Source organism: Coturnix japonica, chromosome 11, assembly GCF_054131305.1.
Source record: "Coturnix japonica strain WE chromosome 11, WE-NBRP24, whole genome shotgun sequence".
NCBI lineage: Eukaryota > Metazoa > Chordata > Aves > Galliformes > Phasianidae > Coturnix > Coturnix japonica.
In genome coordinates this window covers 13857804-13877940 of record NC_140673.1, presented here as the reverse complement: position 1 = coordinate 13877940, position 20137 = coordinate 13857804, and the positions used below count along the sequence as shown (strand labels likewise).

At 37.5% G+C, this 20137-nt stretch overlaps 1 protein-coding gene across 5 annotated transcripts in view; it reads right to left on the bottom strand.

The window, feature by feature from the left end:
- ABCA4 (ATP binding cassette subfamily A member 4) overlaps window positions 1-20137 on the bottom strand; it is a 63452-nt gene that overhangs the window by 24967 nt on the left and 18348 nt on the right. For 3 of the 5 annotated variants that reach the window (XR_014932728.1, XM_085511251.1, XM_015870010.2), the window contains exons 9-21: window positions 19040-19129; window positions 18423-18660; window positions 17216-17355; window positions 16153-16269; window positions 15181-15378; window positions 11700-11905; window positions 10783-10959; window positions 8931-9153; window positions 8045-8266; window positions 6361-6565; window positions 3903-4001; window positions 3160-3384; window positions 663-840 (exon numbers count right to left, since the gene is read on the bottom strand). Coding sequence is in view for 4 of the 5 variants with exons in the window: in XM_085511251.1 (XP_085367377.1) it covers window positions 663-840; window positions 3160-3384; window positions 3903-4001; window positions 6361-6565; window positions 8045-8266; window positions 8931-9153; window positions 10783-10959; window positions 11700-11905; window positions 15181-15378; window positions 16153-16269; window positions 17216-17355; window positions 18423-18660; window positions 19040-19129 (2318 nt within the window). In the remaining variant the exon portion in view is untranslated. The remainder of the gene's footprint in view (window positions 1-662; window positions 841-3159; window positions 3385-3902; window positions 4002-6360; window positions 6566-8044; window positions 8267-8930; window positions 9154-10782; window positions 10960-11699; window positions 11906-15180; window positions 15379-16152; window positions 16270-17215; window positions 17356-18422; window positions 18661-19039; window positions 19130-20137) is intronic. The other 2 variants (XM_085511250.1, XM_032446110.2) reach the window with 2 other exon arrangements.

The following is a 20137-nucleotide window of genomic DNA, read 5'->3' as shown; positions in this document are numbered from 1 at the left end:
GCATTTGAAATAAAAGTCTTTTTAAATTAAAAAAAAAAACTAGAGAGCATTGTACCAAAACATTCTTTCGACACTTGGTGAACTCATCACAGACTGATTAAATGCTTTGTAAATCAATTAATCCTATTTTGTCACATATAGTCTTGAAGCCTGGCTTCCTGGGACACCAGGGTTGTAGAACTAAAGGAGTATTTTAATCTGGGTGTAAACTTGAATGTACACAACCACTTTGTTTAAAGAGGGTATGAATTTATAAACCTTGGCAAAAAAACCCATCACTGAAAAGTCAGACAGAAAAATCAGAAATGTGCAAACTGTGTCGGCCTTCAAATCCTCAGCTTTATCAGTCAGGAGAGCTTTCTCCCTTTTTACCTAGTGGGAGCCTGGACATGTAAAGTGAATGCTGGGGGAAATAATTGCTTCGTACTTTCTATAATTTCACTATATTTTTTCACACACTCACTGCCTTCCTCACAGAGCTTTGGCAAGTCCAAGATGCCTTCTCTTTGTCTAGGGACAGCACTTCCCTGTCTGGGAAAAACTTAATGCTGCATGCCAGTCTAGCTGCAGGCGTGGAGAGACAAGGGAAGAGTGAAAAGGGAAGGCTGCTCCTCAGGACTTAGAGCACTGCTGGGGATTTCTGCTTTAAAATACAGACTTACATGGTGGTTGTCTTTCCTGCTCCATTGTGACCAAGGAAGGCGGTGATCTGGCCTTCATAAAAAGTCATATTCATTCTATCTACTGCTGGCTTAGGCCTATTTGCAAAAATCTTCACCAGGTTCTGAATGCATACTCCTGGAATCAGTCCTGTAGGCTCAGGTTCACAGAAGGTATTTACTTGAAAAGCAAAAAACAAAACGAAACAAAAAACCAACCATGAATGAGAAAAGAGTACAATGATGTGTTTATCCTTCCTTTGATGACGACACACCAGTAAGTGCAGAGACAACAGTACATACCCAGTAAAATATAGCATCATGTGCCAGGGCCAGATTCTCCAGTCACACCAGTATCTAACTGAAAAAAAGTCTTAACTGCAATTCAGTTTACTTAGATTCACGCAGATACGAGTGGTAGAAGGAGCCCAGAAATACTATGGTCTGTGGAGAGGTAAACTCACTGGATCAGGTGGAGCTGAACAAGCTTTCTGTTTACACTGTGTAGCAGAAGATTATTTAAGACAGTTGTCTACAGATACTTAGATAGGTGGAGAGATTACATTAAACAAGCAGCATGTTGCCTCTCCAGCCAGGCTGAAATCTGCCATTCAAATAATCTGCCCAGCTGTGCATTCTTTTACCATGATGCTTTTAAAAAACAACATTTGCCTTTAATCCTAGTAGGTGAAATTTACCCCCCTTGCTGAGGCCAGCTCAACACTTAGGCAGTACCTAACATGAACTGGAACACAGAACGGCTACCTCTCAGGATAAAAAAATGCACTATTATAAATAGCACCATCAGATTTTTTATTGCATCAATTTCTAGACAAAGCAAATTTCCTTTTAAGTAAATTAAGCCCCTGGGCAATATGAATTATGGGAGTTGAGAAATTTAAGTAAAGACATCCCCCACCCCCCACCCCTCTGTCCACTTTTGTTTACAAAGAATACTTAAGGCTTTGCAGGAAGGTTTGTTTTGCAATTGCAGCTTACTTAAATCATTCAGTACCCAGCAGGCCTGTGTGGAGAGCAGCCAATACCATCTGGGTGAAACCAGCCCCACCTCCATTAGTGGTTTTTAAGACTGTTATTACAATGCTTGGGAAAAGTCCCAGATACATTGTGCACTAGAGAGCTATATATACTAAGAAGCAGATGAAACAACTCATCTAGATGAGGTAGACTTATTTGAAATAAAATCATGCTTATAAAATACTTTTTCTTCTGCCTTTTGAAAGAATCCAGGCTTTTAACTCAGCAGACCTGAAAGACTAATTGACAAGTTCTAAGGCAAACACTGATGATCTCCCCCAGTAACTGTTTTGCATCGCTGAAAACGTATCTAGCGGAAGAACATTCCTTTGTTCTGATTCTATGTCCTCAAAAAAAATTTTGGACAATCTAGGTCTGCAATAGGCAGCAGCACTTGTAGGGGATGCAGATGGGGGCTTTGCAATATGCTCAAAGTACATCAAGCAGTTAGAACACATTTATATTGTTCGCTGTGCTCTGTTAACTTCTGCCAGTATTGATCTGCACCAGAGTCAAGCCATTATAACTATTTCCCACCCCATTACTATTTTATAAAGTATCAGTGCTATCATGAGGCTATTTTGAAAAGTATCCTTGGACTATACCAGGGCTACTCTTGGCATCTCTATCCTTCTCTCGGTTCCTGTACAGCTGGCTGAAAGGAAAGGAAAGCTTCTTTGTGCCTGCAGCAGTAGGGCAAGCCCTTCCTTTGTGGTCATGTAGCAGCTGGAACCAGGGAGCTGATGAATACAGCACCACAAAGATAAGGCAGTACTAGGAGAAGATTGACTGGGTAACCTTTGCCCTCTGCCTGTCTTTTTTTCTTTTGAAGTCCTGTCCTGTTTCTATTCACACCAAATGCAAGTTCTCAGTGCCTACGTGAGGAGCTCTGATGACCCTATTTTTAACCCTGGCTTCCCAAGGGAGATCTGTCTGTAGTGGTTACTTTTGCTACAGAATTCATATGCATTCCTCTGAGCACCACATGCAGAAAACTCTCCACAAAAGAAGACACTGGCACTTAAAAGCAAGACAGGTCTTTCAGTAATACTTAGGTGGTGGCTAATGTCAGCATCAGAAAAGGCTACAGACAGATACACAGCACTTCAGATAAACCCTTTTGAAACCAGCCTTTATCCTCAGATGCAAGACATACTCAAGAGAGGCAATAAATAAATAAATAAATAAAAATAAAGTGGGGGGTGGGGAAAGGAGGCAGGAGGGAACAATACTCTTCTCAGCACAAGTATTTCTATTGAAATTTTGGTTCTGTTTAATCCTAGGATGTAAGTGTATGCCTCTTGGATGCAGGGAAGTGAGAGAGTAGCTGGGAGAATTAAGCCTATCTCTGGTAGTCACACACTATCCTCTATAATGACTCCAATCATCCCCATGTCTACTTGGTTATTAAGTACAATGAGTACAGTGTCTGAAAAGTACTCAGATTGCTCTCTCTCCTTACTATTCATTTCATCTTTGTCCTGGACATCTGTCTTAGGCTTCCCCTGCTCGCCGAGTTCTTTTTCTCGTTTGTGTTTACATTGTTTGTTTTTACCATCCTTCTTCCCCTGGTTGCCATTCTTTTCTTCTGCCTTTTCAGGTTCTTCAGATTTTTTTGTTCTGCTTTCATTCCTTTCCTCATTCATGGCGTTCTGATCCACACAACCTTCTGATTCTGAAGCTTTTTCTATATAAACAAAAAATATCCGACACTTAATCAACTAAAACTTACCTTCCTCTTTGGAGGTACTTTGAGGAAAAGAAGGTAGTCCTAAAATTTGAGCTTTGCAGGAGCATTAATCATCACAATGCATTACTGAAACTATCAACACAGTACTTCAGCCCATCTAGATGTGGGAGTCTCAGTGTAAATAACATCATCACTGTTTCATTCTGACTAATTTAACAAATGCTATGTTGGGCAACAAGAACTCCTTGAATGTCTCGAAAGGTTTTAGTTAGAGAGTGGGAGGCTGATGATGCTTGTTAACTCATGCTTTAAAGTCTCTTAGATGGAAGGCTGACTCACCTCTCTCAACTCTAATAATCCCAGGCCACTAGAAGTTCAAAGGCACCTGCTGAGATTCCTATTACGTGGCTGTCCCCAACCTTTGCAGCAACTTGTGTATTGGAAATGTTATTGTACAGCCACTCTAAGCAGATTAGCAGTTTTTAAGTTATTTCTAAAGTTTTAAATGAACTCACCATCAGCTGTTGCTGTTTTTTCAGCTTTGGGGTTTCTAGAACCAAGCCAGTAAGACTCCTGCAAAGGGAAATACCAAGGCTGTGGTAGGCCGTAGTCCCCTGCAAGAAAAATAAGAAGGTGATGTGTACTTTGCAAGCACATTCTCCAGTGAACACAAATTAATCTAGACAAAATCTTAATTATGATTACAAACACCTGCAGTTCCATTAGTAGTCAGTGTTAGATATCAGAAGGCCAAACCACTTCACCAACTACCTGGTAGAAGAGAGAACAGATTTTATTTGCTTTTTTTTTTTTTTTTTTTTAATAAACAGGAGTAAGGAACTCAAAAATGAGTTCTGATTAACTCTATATTTTATTAAATAAAATGTGGTTTAGTTACAGAACAAAGGTATTCTCTACCTGAGGACAATTTGAAACTTTGCCAGACAGGGAGCAGTTGCCAAGGCACATTCTGATTACTTAAGATGAGATCCCAGCCTCATTTAATCATTTTCCCTCAACACTCGAGAGCTGACATGAGCAAAAAACTCACTCTTATGAACATTTATTATATTGGGCCTGAAATCAAAACTGGCAGCAAAAAAAAGAGACTCTAGCTACTCTTCTAGCATGAAGCCTTCTGGGAAAAAGTGACAACTAAGTAAACCTTTTCTTAAATAGAAACTATCTTTTTAAGTGAAAAGCTTGCAAAAAGAAAGTACAGTAACATTATCAGTACTTGCTGGACCAGACAAGAGTTAGTGCCAATCAACACCATGTTTTTGGATCTTACTGATTCACAGAACATAAGGATCTGAGCTGCTGCATTTAAAATAAGCATGCTTGTGAACCTACACGTCATTGACCTTGTGTTATTTAAGATAAGCAATCAGAATCTTTGATGCTCATTGGTAAGTGGTTAGTTTTTCTGTACTGAAAAACTGTCTATGAAAACATCTGTATTTTTTTTCTGACATAAAAAAATAGCCTTTATGTCAGTCAACCAACTGTGCTCCTGACTAGCTTGTCATCAGGTGGTCATCTGCAGAAGAAAAACTTGAGCAGGAGCTGATCAATATAATTCATAGGATTAACCAGGGAACTCGTATACTACACTACAGCATTGATTTGGAAGGGCTACATGTGTATAAGAGAGAAATACTAAGTAAAATATTAGAGAAACAAAGGAGGAGAAAGATGAGGAGATACTCAAAACAAATACTGTGAGGAACTGAAGCTACTGGATAGAAATGCAGAGAAATACTACTTTTGTATCAGGTGCTGGCAGAAAAAGATACACTTAGAAACGCAAACAAAGAAAGTTTCTCCTGTTGTTTAAGTTTTCCCATTTTCACAGAAATAGTACATTATGGATACTTTAAAAAACCCACCAGATTTGCAACACGGGCTTGTCCAAAAAAGGACTTTTAGGAAAGTTACTCCATATCAGCTTTGAAAATAAAAAGATAAATAATAAATTTCATTAAACTTCTTTGGGAGGACATGTTTGTTAAAGTTCAAAGTATCAAGTTTGATACAGCATAGCTCACTTAGGAAAGGACACAAAAATATCAAGATTCAAGCCATATTTTAATCTGAAGCCAAAGATACAGATACAGCAATGTGCATGCACTGTCTTACTGTAGCCATCAATTATTTTTCTTCATAGCTAGAAAATCTGCAAGACCTCCAAGTCTGGGCAACCACACAATCAAAGAAAAGAGTGTCTTGGAGATAGTCATCTGCCAAGAAACACATTCCGGAACTGCAGTTCACATGCAGAGCAGAAAATTAATGAAAGCTTGCTCGCTTGCATAGTGTAAGAGTTTGCATTTATTGTGGTGTAATAATATTCAATAAGAGGGTAGAAAACCACCTAAGCTACAAAGATAAACAATTTTCTCATAGAGTTAACAACCAAGAAAGTCCTTTTTTGAATTTACAACTAGAACCAGGATGCCCATTAAGAAAAAGATCCACAAATAAACTTTCACAGCGGTCTAGGAAGCTGTACCTCCCAGAAAATAGTACCATCCTTTAAGAAAGGATTGGCCTAATGTGGCCATAGCATATTTATGAACTAGTGTCATTATTTTGGTATTTTTAAAATGTTTGGGTGAGGATGATAAATTCTTATTAGAAATGGTTAAAACTTCTGAAGGGGGCAATATGCACATAAATTGACTTTGAAGATATTTTTGTTCATTTAATTTCTATTTTAATTTTAGCACAGAACCAGCACTTGCACCATCTTTCTTCTTTGCACCATTTCCTTCATTTCAGGCATAATATGGGAGAAAGATAGAAAGGGGAGAAAAAGTAGAAAGGGGAGAAGTTCTTAATAAACCAGTGGGGCCACAACGGGTAAGACTCATAGTCTAGAGTGTCAAATAATCTATTTCTGAAGGAGTAATACTCAGAAATTGAACAGATTAATATAATTTACAACTACTACTAAGAAAGAAACTGGTGTACCTGGAAAAACATGATCAAGGTACCAAGAAAGTATTCCATACAGAAAAGCATCAAAAAGCATCATTTTAATGGAAAACAGAAAACTATATTCATCTCCTTCCAAGGGACTAGTTCTGATGTTACCCCACTGTAGGCCAAGACCTTGCTCTTCATAGCGTGACAAGTATTCTGTACCAAAACCAAAAGCTACTTGAGAAAGCAAACTCTGGAACAAAGAAAAAAATGATATTCAGCCAGACAGACATTTTTTAAACACAAGCATAAAAAGAGAAGACCTTTAGGGACTGGACTTCAAAACTTAATACTGCATAAAAATAGTAAAAATAGTAAGAGAAAAATGTTTTCACTATTATCAGACTGGAATGTCTAATAACCTGTTTATGATGATCCGCTTGAAGGGTGGTAATTCCTAGCTGTAATTAGCTCTAATAGACCGAATTCAACCTTTCTTTAGTAATATGGGATCTTTTAAAGGTTTGATGTTTTTTTTAAATGTGAACACCTCCACTCAGAACATGTGACACATACATTGTGTCTATACTGAAGAAATAAACTGCCTGGGTGTATGAGATAAGTCCAGTGTCAGGAACAAGTCGAAGCACGCCGGATGCTCAGAATAATGTTTGGTTTTCAACTATCACTCATTGCCCAATTATTTTACTTATCCTAAAAAAAAAAAAAAAAAAAAAAAAAAAAGGAAAAACTTCTTAGACACTCATCCACCACAAAGCCACAAAGTCCTGCTATATTCATTGTAATCAGCTGCTCTTCGGAGGCCAGCCTTTGAAGGACATGCATACCAGGAACAGAAAAAAGCATTCCAGTTATGAATATTCCTTCTTGGTTCTGACATCCTTCTCTTTTTGGTGTGAAGAGATTTATCTTTATGCTCTGACTGTGTGTAAATTTCAAAATTTCTTTTCAAATCAGAGCTTGTCACGGGCCAACCTAACTCAGTTCCTGACTTAATGACAGAATTGTTTGCATTATATTACTTTTATTTGTAGAACTTAAAATGGCATAAAATCTATAAGATTTCCTAATGTAAGAGTAGAAGACAGTATATTTCTTACCTAAGCTGTTAAAATTCTCTGCAGAGACGGGGAGACAGCATTTAGTTTCCCTTCCCCTCTTTCTGAATTGTTGTGCCAAAGAAAATCAATCTGAATAATTCTGCACACTCATAGTTCTGTTTCATAGAAAAATAAAGCTTCCATTTTCACAGCAAGATATTTGCCAAAGCTTTATGTCTGTTTTCAAATCCTACCTCTAAGTTCATGCAAAGAAGAAGTGCGAATACGAGCTCTTCTCAACCTTATATTACTCTGCAACTTGATTAGAGCATATGAAAAAGATAACCTCTTCTGTTAATTGCTTTTTACTTATTAAACATGCCAGAAGTGGAAACTGCTTTTAATTATAGGAATTATTCAAAACATTTTGAATTGTGCTGATTTCCTAACATTCTAAAGTAATAATTTTTACTGAACTTTCTAAAAGCCATAAAATTACTTCTTAGTCACTAGGCCTGCTAAAAAAGCCTATTCTGGTCTAGAAGTGTCTTTTCCCATGAATGAAAAAAGCTAAGAGGATGAGGTGTGCAGTGCTTTGTTACTCATACATTGATAGTGAACAGGGCAGCTAAAATTTGAAACCAAAGATATTATATAAGTGAAAAGCTTACTGCTAGGATCTTCAGAGTAACAGTCATGTGATCTTGCCAGACAAAGCAGACAATGTGAGGCAGGTACAAGGTGAAGTACAGGACACCACTGCACGCAGCTGCCAGATTTGCTTTGGAGAAAAAGGTGCTGAACAAGAAACACTGCATTATGGTGGCTGTAGTGAATGTCAGCAGGAACAGGAAGAAGAGAAGCGGATTGCTATAATGCAGGACTTGGCCGTGCTGTAGCCAAAAGGAAAACAGAACAAAACTATATCAATACCAGTTCTCCACATTACAGTAGATGCAAAGGCATTCCTGCCAATCAAAATGTTACTGATGTGTCTAACTAAATACAGCAGCCAAAAAGTAAAAGAAGTAGGAGGTGGGCCTTAAAGATGAGACACAACTTTCTCTGGAACATTATAGAAGACAAAGTAATTCAGCCAGAGAGGGAAATGATATAGCTGTTTCAACTTTTTCTGTCATAATAGTGCTATAGTTTCTAAGCAGACAGGGCACTGAATATTATAAAGGAATCACATGCAACAAATTTCAAGATTAAGATTCCTCATGTTATAATTTCTTTCATATAAAGCGACAACCATTATTTATTGAGAAATGTGCCTATAGAAAAACAATATACAGAGTAATTAATTAGATGCATTGTTTTGTGAGGGCTCTCGCAATAAATCTTTCTGGTGAATTTAACTTTCCATCTCTGCTAAGTGCTCGTGCTGTCCTGAGAACTGCTTACAAGAATGTGCTTCTTGCATATTGTGATCAGAACAAGTCACCGGCTGCTCCCATCTCCCTATGAATGGCTACTATACCTTCCTAACAGCAAATTAGTATCAACAGTGCAAAAAGGGAGAGTTTTTATCATTGTTTATGTGATGATTCTTACCATAATCAGTGCTGTGAGGAAGAATGTGCTCACAGCCATCATGAAGAAGCTGTCTAGGAACCAGGTGCACCAAATCACTCCATTAGTGATGCCTCTGTTCTTCATGGCCTCCTTTAGACGCATTTCCTTCTCCAGCACTATACTCTTCACAGTCATGGAAACGGAATATATCCAAGCAAGCACCATGAAGATGGGAAAGGAGCGGTTTAAGGTTATCATAAAGCTACAAAAGCAAAAAAAGAGAGACAAATAAAATTTAAGTAAAATGGACAAATATTAAGATGAAAAGCAAGAACAAAAAGGAAAAGAGTGGGGAAGAACACATTTATTAAACAAGGGACTGGAAATTCTCAGTCTAAAACTAGGCTATGCATAGTGCAATACATAATCACCATGGGCATGCATTTTCTTCACTTAAGCGAGCTCTCTACAGAGGGCATCATAAGGTTTGCATATCAGCTCTGGTATGCCTGTGGCTGCTGTAGGCTTCAGAGAGCTTTTGCACCAATGAAGATTCTGTACTGCAGTATTCTCAGAGGGGAAGAAGTAAACAGCAGGCTTGCCAGGACAACTATCTGTCAGGCTGGCAGGTAATGCTAGGTCAAATAACCTGCCTGCAATCTGCAGTTATCTGAACTACTAGATTTGCCTGCTAAGAAATACACTGAATGAACCTTACAATAATTTCTGTAACAAAGCTTTTTTTTGTTTTTGTTTGTTTGTTTGTGTGAGATTTACAGTAAGACTGCAGTAATAGAGAGCAGAACTGGAACAAGCACATCCTAATCAGAAAAGCATGAACTACACCATCTAGAGCACATGCCCAGGCAGCGCTAACAGGAAGGTCGTAGCAACCACAGATCCTCTGAGGACCCTCTGTACTCAAGAGGCTCACTTTCTCACCCCCTCTGAGCAAAAAATATCTTTCGCCTTTGGGAAAAGAAATTCCTGAAATTCATTGCTGGATTTATGTGATATTTAAGACAAAAGCAGTCATTCTACACAAAAACTAACAGACTAGAATTACTGTCATATGTAAATATAAATCTAGGGCTAGGGTTTGATAATAGACTTGATGAGATTGGGTCGTTGTATTCTTCAGAATTTACAGAGATAGAGTCAGGTACAAGTTCTACCGGGACTTGTATTGTCAGTTCAGTTTTTCTTTAGAAAATGGTTCTTTTGGTATAAAGGTAGATTTTAAAGGTATAATTAGGGAAATTAGCTTGCTACACTAGAGGGAATCCTATACAAGTAACTGAAGGAGGCAGTGTTGGTTCTAACACAGATCAGTGTTTTGTATTTAGTTTTGTCACAGGTACTGTTCAGTTTTAGAGTTAGTTAAAAAATTTCAGAAAAATAATGTTTTTGTTGGATCCTGTTTAATACACAGGGATAGATCCAGGCCTGACTTTCTTTAGGTACCAAAGCATTTTATTTGGGTGCCAACAAGTTCTCAGCGGTAATCAGTGTGAAAGCTTAGGTTAGGTTATTACAGAATCACATTACCATTGTCTGGAAATATAAGCCTTAAAACAAAACAAACAAAACCCAAAATTGATTAGTTATTTATTCTTGCTGTTAAAGGGGCAGTGTTTTTTGTTCATTTTTGCTCTGGACACTGGTTGCCTGGATACAAAGGCCAGTAGTGGGTTTAGGGTTGGAAACTTGGCAAAGGTGGCTTTTGGAGTCTGGGTTATGGAGGGATATGGAACAGAACAAATACATTCAGTTATGTCTCAGATATTGTGTATGCCTTAGGAGTAGAGTTAGAACTGGTACTTGGGAGTCTTACAGTGTCCATCACATCAAGTAGTCATTAGAATTGAAACTATAAACTGCTCTTACTTACACATCGTCCACAAAACATGGATATGGCATTTGCTGAAGATAAATTCCTAGTGCCACTTCAGTGTTGGTCTGGGTCTTTATAATCCCATGTTCAATCATGTCTTGGAGATATGCAAAGCCTCCCCAGATATAACGTAAATCATCCACAGGATCAGCTCTCGGACCAGGATCCCAATACCTTAAAAAATTTCACACAGAAATCATTTGGATAAACAGTAGCTTTAAGGAGGAAAAACTAAAAAAAAAAAAAAAAAAGGAAAAAGTAATCTTAGCTACTGAAGTTGTTGTAGCGGTATTTATTCCTCATTGCCTTTTCCAGAGTTTAGTCTGTCGGACCACACTGATTGACAATAGAACATTCTTTTGTTTCCTTTAATGTTCTCTATACTTACACACAGAAGTAACACATGAAAATGTGCATAAATTAATCACGTTGCAGAGTAATTGTTAAAGAATAGAAATAACTATTTGTAACACACTATTCCTTAGACATAAAGCTGAAACAGTTAGATTTCAGTCATCAGACCTCTATGTGGGGGCATTTGAGGAGATACAGCAGAGAAGTTCTGCTGAGAGATGGATCACAATCTGCATGGGTCTGCCTTGTTCACCTTTCTGTGTAGTAGAGCCAGTTAACATCTTTCAGCAGATTAACAGAGTCTGAACACAGTCATTCCCTTTGCTGTGTATCCATGCATCTACCCATTACCTGAGCTGGTCTGATGGTCACGTGAGTGACATACCAGTTGTGCAAACACCTGGACACAACTGTAGAGATGGATTCTGCTCTGCATTACATGCTAAATACTGGTGAATACAATTGAATTTCATGTGTGTATCGAAGGGAGGTTCTAATGTCCTTGTATTGCTTATACTCTTGTGATAACCAGGAATAACCAAGAAGGAATCACCACTTACCTATCTTTGATTTTATTTGTTTTCTCCACTGCATCTATGTCCATCCGAATCTTGTATTTCACATGTGGTGGAAGACTTTTTTGTGTAGGGTCTATATCTGGAAAAACCACACCAGCCCAGAATTTGTTTTCCTCTAGTAAATGAAGGGCTTGATGAGTCAGCTGGGTTTCATCACTATAACCTTCAAATTTATCCAGGGTCAAGCACTACAAATGATCACAAAGACAACAAATGCATTGGAATTAGCTATTAAGAGCTATATATTGAAGTAAACATGAGTGGCTGACAAAAGAAAAGGTAGATAGTTTCATCTGAAGTAGCTGCTGTTTTACTGCGAGGATGGACAAATACTGGAAGAGGATGTCCATAGATGATGTAAAGTTTCCATCTTTGGAGATATTCAGAACCTATCTGGACATGGTACTAGGCAGCCTGCTCTAGCTGACACGGCACTGACCAATAGTGTTGTATTAAATGATCTCAGGGGTCCTTTTCAACCATAGAAATTGTATGATTATTTGCAAACTACTCCTAAGAGTAAGGATCTGCCTATACAAGCAACTTGTTATTTAACAGACTGACATATTAAGGACTCCCTTACTTAACCTTTCACTGTGATAAATCATACTACTTTGCTTAGAGTTTGAAAAAATCACTGTTTAATTGTATCTATAATGGAAATACATTTTTAGCTGGTAGGAAAAAAAAACAAAATTGGCAAAACTGTTTTGTTGCTTTGTGACTCAGCACCACATTTTGGCAACTGTTGATTATCCTAGTTTGCTTTGTAAGAAATTTTATGTTGTTTAATCTTCTGAGAAAGAAAAATAAGGCAGATAAAATTTTACAGTTTGTATTTCAGAAGAAAATTCAAATTAGACTGATAGCTGTAGGGTTTTTTTTTGTTCTTTTTTGGATAGCTTTATTCCACCTGATTAACTGAGTTCCAGTACTAAGTCTGATTACTTTCAAAATATCAGTGTTTCCACAGCAAAGTCCTGCAATGTGATTTTGTCTTTTTCATCATCGTAGCTGTCTTTGTGGTGTCTGAAGGACTATCTACTATTGCTTTGTGATGAGGTGGTCCAGAATTCTATACAAGAAACATGTGCCAGCTGCAGGAGTTCTGCAGGTATTTCTGTGTGAATAACACCAACACAGTTGTGACAGACAAGCAATCTCATCAAGATGTTCACTGCAGAATGTACAGTGTCTGGACTAGGCTGAGGAGCAGTGCAGACTCTTACCCAGGTGTCCAGTCAAGGAAGCAGCAAAGATTCAAAAGAGAAAACACAAGCGTTTACGGGTTTTCTTCGTGAGCAGAAAGAAAAAGTTGTGCAAGAATACAAGCTGACATACTAGTGTTGCAATAAACAGCTCCTTTGAAGTGAAAAGAGATCTCATATTGTAGTCTACTAGACAAAATCTGTAATCTTTCCCTTAACATGAATGGCATTCAAAATAAGCACTGCATTCTCCAACTAGGTTTCCCCCCTTGCTCCAGTAAATTGCAATAGAGCTTGTGTCTCTGGAAACATCGCTTTGTCAAAATTATCCATCTTCCACTTGCTAAAATTTATTTCCTATCTTAAACCAGTAAATATTTAACAGTTTTAAATGGCCCAACTAAGATGGGAAAACAGAAGTTAAATATCAACAAGAGGGTTAGAAAATTAAAACAGAAGTTAGTGTGTATTAAGAGGAGCTTAGATAGCCCTTACAAAGAGTTTGTCTGTTTTGTAGCCTAAGGTAATCAAAGGGAGTAACAGGAAATTCTTGGAGTGATGCAAATAAACAGCTACTACATAATTTCTAGGATTCTCATCTGTACCACACAAATCTGGACCCTCCAAGGATAACTTCACTGTATACCTAGCTGAGGGGTAGGGTGAACCTGAAAAGGAGCTATTTGTTCCTATTGTGCTTAGTACGGCAAGAAAACAGTTCCAAATGCTAGCAATTTAGTGTAAGCAGACTTGAAAGAACTAGCTTGTTACAATGAGCTTAGGACACTAAGATCTATTACAAGGCACAGTAACCGGCCTAATCCTGCGGATATTCCACTACTGATCTGTACTGAAGCAATATATCTCACTCAAATAAGAAATACTTCTGCTTACACGATGCAAAACATCATCAGAAGAATTAGCAGAACTTTGTGCAAATGTTACAACATCTGTTAGAAGGCAGACAAGCTCTAAGTTCCTGCCTTCTTACATGGGTTCTTTTAGTTTGAACTACACCAAAATCAGTAAAGCTAGGCTTGATCCTGTTGCCTTCAATTAGTATCAGCTTTCTCTGTCAGCTTGAGGCTTAGCTATTTAGCCATTATTAATGATCCTTTCAGATACTGTACAAAATAATTAAGCTCTTTAAAGACTCCAAACCTCGTATCAGAGTTGCCAAATGTAGCATATTATGGCCAAACACAACAGTGTTTTAAACTCTCACTGTTAAGCCTACAGCATAACAGGCTCTACTAGTACTATCTGATTTCTTAAGTTTACAAAGAAGAGTAGGCATTTTTTCTAACTCAGCAGGAATCCATCCCATCTCATGTCCAGTTCTAAACACATTTTTACCTGATGTCGGAAAGATACAAGAAAAATATAACTCCTTGTGTCACTTACCTGGCTCTGGAAAGGAATGGATGTAGTAGTTTGCTCAGTCCTCTTAAAAATCTGTATTTTTAGCACTGGACTTATTAACCTGATTCTGATAAACTCATCTATAATTCACACTGTCCATGCTAGAGTAGCCTGATAAAAAGTATATTCCATAGCATTTTCTGAACAGCTTGATGTTTTCGTATATGTTTTTGGCATTTTCTTATTTATGTAATGAAACTTCATGTCACTTTCTGCACTGTGACTCTCAAGAAGCCAATAAAAAAGCAGTACTCCTAGAAAATGGATGGAGAAATTCCAGGAGAGAGACAGACATCTTGTCAGAAATGGCTACAAAACAAGCAGAAGGTCCCTGTTTTTTTGTTTGTTTGTTGTTGTTGTTGCTTGTTTGTTTTTTTGTTTTGTTTTGTTTTTTAAATCAGGTTCTCAAGATCCTGTAATTTCCGAAGAACTATCATCTTATCTGGTCCTGGCCTGGTTGAAAATAGTCTGGTAGCCATTAAAAATTAAAAAACAAAGACAAAAAACAATGCAGTTTTCCTTACAGAAAAAAGTACTTTCTGCTTCTCAGCCTCAAAGCAAATTCAGACATTCAGTTTACACTTTGAATGCAAGATTAAGGGACTGTAATTTTTTTTTTTGTTGGTTTTTTTGTTTGTTTGTTTTTGTTTGTTTTTTGTTCTTGTGCTATTGTACTATTTTAAAACATATCTTCAATATTGAGATGGAATATGAAACATATGAAGATGCCTTATTTTAACTGTCTTGTCTACTGCCACAGACACCAGGTGCTGTCTATCCTGCTTCAAGATATTTTCTAGAAGGATTCCTAGCAGGGAGAGAAATGTCCTTACCTCCAGATACTGATTCAGAAGACGCAGAGCTTGGTCTGCTGCACTGAAGATATTCCTCCAGTCAAAATCCACCATTCCCTTTTCCCTGCTCCCTGGAGGCCCATTGTGGAGAAAGTTGATAATGTATTCAGCAGTTAAGCCTTCAGCACCCAGCTGACTGTTCAGGAAGTCCCTCACTGTAGAATGGTTCAGAGAGCTCTGAGGAAACATATTGGAACACCTTCACTACAGCAATCCTCTTCACATGTCATAGTTAGAAAGAAAAGTTTCAATTTCCATAGTTCTTTCTGAACTATGAAGTACTACAAACAGGTACATTAAAAAAGGAAATTTATAAATGGGCAAATGTATTGCCAAGCTGGAGGTAAGAAATGAAGAACGGATAAGAAGGAATATAACCTTTACTACTAATTGTATTTTTTTCCTTATAAACAAGAGGATAAAAGTAATAAATGCCTAATCTAAGAGGAAAAGTAGTTTGGAAAAACATACATTTTATTTAGAATAAACTGCTTTATGGACTTCAATCACAGATACTGCAGCTGATTAAAATTAGATCTAAGAGAAGAGGAAATAAGCAATTTTCTAAGGCAGTAAAAATTGCTAGGTCTAGCTAAAACGTGATTCTACTGCTTTATTCCCCTATGTAGAACTCTAGAAAATCAACTTGGGTGTTTTGAAGGACATTTTGCAGAAGCTAGAAAGCAGTTATTACTGTCTTTATTAAGAAGTCATTATCAGACTGAAATGAGTGTCTTAATCTGAGGTTGCCAGAGTCTCTGTAATGAGTATAGGACTAGTTTTTAAGTCAAGCTCAGCCAGCAATGCAACAACCCTAAAGGCCACTGATTCCTTGCTGCAAAGGCTGTGCTTCCAGACAAACCTTCTAAAATATTTATCTTCTTGTTTATTAAAAATATAGGATGGTGAAAGGCTGCTCTTACTGAAGCTTCCTGCTAAGTTATAACATACACGGATCATATTCATTTGCAGGCTGTTTTGGAAGAAGTGCCACAGCTGAGGTCCTACTTCTTCCCAAGCTTTGGTCAACAGTCTGAGGCGTTCAAGTTCTTCAAAAGTGGAGTTTGCCTGAAGAATAAAAACAACAAGAAAGAATGTTTAGAATGCTAGAAAGACAAACACACAGAATTTACAATCCAGGCATTCAGTGACTGTGAAACCTGTAACTTACAAATGTGTTCTTAATAAAATTCTTAAATGGCAGAAATATAAATATTCCTCAAAAAAGTGAATTTACAAAATCCACCCAGAATCTAAATCACATAGGATGTGTTTCTGTGGTTCTTATAATGAAAAAAAAAGAAAAAAAAAAAAGCAAGAGAAAGCATTAGCCCCACTTGTCTTCAACTCCTTTAACTACTCAGATTTTAGCTAGAATGATTTCTTCTTGTTTTCTTTCCCTTGACTATTTCCCTTATTCTGTAGCTTGAGCCTGGGCTCTGGAACTGAGCTCTTCAGCTGAGAGCCTAAAGTAGGGTGAAATTGATCTGAGCATTTATATCAAGGTCATAGCAGAGAGGTAGTCTGACAGAATGGTTTCTTACACGGAAGTCTGTATGAAGAAAAGCACGTTTCCATGCCAAAAAAAATTGCACCCATTGACATAGGTAACAAAACAGCATTCTGTAGCTGAGAATTTGCTCTATAAAATAGTGTTATTGTGCTCTTTGGGTCTGTTGCAGTTTCCATGGAAATAAGCAGGAGGTATTACTTTCAGAGCAACCTACACACACATTAGCATTACAACTTTTGTCAATATAAATATAGGAACATGCCATATAAAAAGGCTTCTTGAGCTGGAAAAAGTAGTTTGGGCCAAGGCATGATGAATTAGAAGATACAACTCCCATTTGTTTGTTTTTTTTCATGTAGTGTAACCAGTCCTCTTCTAACAATCCTCAGAACAAGAGGAGTTCCTGAAGAAAATCTGATTGGTTGACTGTTTTTCAAAGTATGTTTCCTAGAATGCAATTTTTTTTAGAAATACATATTAGCATATTTTTGAATTCCTTACATTTTTAATGATTTGCTGTACAGGAGGTGAACTAGGAGCAAAGAGGATTTTTCCCATCACAAGAGGCTTCACAGCACTCCAGGCTATCTTGGTTAAAGGGTTGGATTCCAAGCCCTGAATCAACTCATTGCAAAAGGGCGCTAAAGACAGAAAGACAAATAGTCTTTATGTAACTTTCCTTAAATCTTACCACACAATATCCTGCAGGTCTTTTTACTGGCAATATGGACAGCTAAATGTATTATGAAACTGGATGGGATAAGCACATTTTGTAATATAGAACTACAACGTCTAAAACATGAAGGAGATTAAAGTAAAGTAGATTATTGCAATGTAAACATCAGAGAATACAGGATAGCAAACAAATTTCATAGCATCACAGAGTATTCTGAGTTGGAAGGGATCTAACAACAGGGATCACTGAACTTTACTCTTACTTAATCATTTGAAAGCTGTTACTACATATAAGGTATTTCTCAAAGAAGGAAACCAGAGAGTTCAGATCTCACTAGGTAGTCTGACTATTTCAGTCCTTACTATGGTAGTTGATTCTGATATGAAACTGTTTTCTTTCTCCTATTAGTCATTAACATTAACAGATTAAATTTGAGGACTAGAGTTTAAGCAGTTCAGAATTTGAACTTACAATGAACTTAGAACTAAGCATTTTTACATAAGCACATCACTCTTACTTCTGCATTATGAATTACTTATGCAGTCAGAATGCAACTGCTCTATTCCCTGGCTAGGGAAATGGAAGCACTGGGTCTGGTCTTGTGAAAGTTCAGGCATAAGAAGAGCCAAGTGTCAACACAGATAGTGACATATATAATTCTCTCTGTTGGTAAAACGCTCACCTCTGTTTTGCAGCTGCACAAACATATCATGCCAGAAGGAACAGACAAATCTAATACCATCTATGATAGGACTGCTGGTATAACAAAAGTAGTGTGCGATTACTCAATATAGAAAAAAAGATGAGCAGAAAATTAAAGAGGACAATAAAGAGATAAAATAACGAACAATAGAAAAAATAGTTTGTTCCTCTTTGAATTCTTTCCTATTATACCTGCAAGTAAGCCTTTTTCATCTGTCTCTAATTTCTCAAATCAGCTTCTTTAAAATGTTATTTTATAAAAGCCATGCAGTATGTTAGAATACCACTATATGTGCACATTATCCATCATGGTTTGATGGAAAAACTTACTGGTTGTATTATCATAAAGATAAATGGATTTCTTTGTGGAATCAATCCCCAGGAAAGCTTTGTAGTTGTTATCTTCATACCAGTTGAAGGAGAGCACTCTGGATCCACCTCCTTCTGGGTAGCCACAGAAAAGATCAGAAAGGGAGCTCACCAAGTGGCCTAAGGATCCTGGCATTCCATCTTGTACAAATGGTTGCAAAACCATTAAAAGGTCCTGAACACTTTGCTTCCTGGCTAGCTGCAGTAAAAAGAGATTCCTCTGTTAATTGCAACCCCCAAAGGAAGAAAGTAGTTGGAGAGGTCTCCATTGTACAGACTAGTAAAGTCTAGAAGCAATCAGAATCTGATCCTTTCATCTCTGTGCTGATTATAGGCACCATTTTCAGTTCTTGTTCTCTCATGTCTATTCAGAAGAAATCAATATGCTTCAGAATTGCTGATGCTTATGTCCACATTTATTTTGTGATGAGGGAAGAATGAAATTCTAAGAAAACGTCTCTTCCCAAATAATTATGTTTTCTTTCTGATAAAGCCCGTAATAGGAAATAAATAGAATAAAGGATAAAGGACTACACACTACTCAAAAAAGTGATGCCTTCTATTATTAGGCCACTTACCTTTTGTACTGATTGGGAAACATTAGATAGCACTCTCCCCCAGGACCTGAGGTCAGCACCTGGTGAATTTCTGTCCAGCACAGAGGGAAGCTGTGAATACATGAGAAATACAGCTGTGTTTTGAATAGTTTCTAAATGACAACAGCTGATACAGTGAGAGAAGAAAATCCAAATGGCATCTCTAGTTCAGTAAGTTATTTGGAACACTGTCTAGATAGTTTTATTGGTCCACAAAACCATTACCTGTATGTAGACTCGCATACCAGGTTGAGTGAGTGGTCTTACAGTTATGAGGCAGAAAGAGTCACAAGCCATCAAAACTATACCTTAGTATGTTTTGCTTACCTAAGCTCACCACACCAAGAGGTGAAGAAATAAGGAAGTAAGCAACAGTCATTTATGAGAAGCTTCTTCTCGGACACTATTAATCCTGAGATACAAAGACTCTTGTTAGCTTTGTAATTTATCAAGTGCTGATTCAGGGGGTCCCTGCTTACCACTGAGGGGAAATAGCTGATAGTACCTGCAAAAGCTCCTGATTTTCAAAGCTGGTTTTTATTGTCTGTTAGACACCATTGTTCATCCAGGCTCCTGCAGATTGATCAAATGGCTTTGCTGCCAGGAGTTTACACTTGAATTATCAATAGCTTTCTAAGAAACAGGTGACACCATAGCATGCTGTCATATACTACTTTGCTTGCATTATTGCATCAGATTCCAGGTGACAGGGATGAGAGTCTTCTGGGTTTCAACAGCACAGCAAGCAGCACAATCATAGGCTTTCTCTCTCTCCCATATTGTGTTAAAACTGAGGTATTAATCATCTCTCTCTTTCTTATGATTATCTTACATTCTTTTACCAATTGTAGTAAATTTATTCTCTCCTTATGTTAATTTGCACTTGAAACCTTGACAATGGTTGGTTATACTAGACAGCTGTAGCCTGAGGGCCGTGAAGTACAGAGAGACTAACAGTACAACAGTGTAGAAAATCATCTAGGATTCTGAATGTACCAATCTAATGCATATGTTTAAAAAGCTTGAACGAAGACTCATCCTGTCTACAGAACTCAGAACAGATTTACACTCAGTATAATT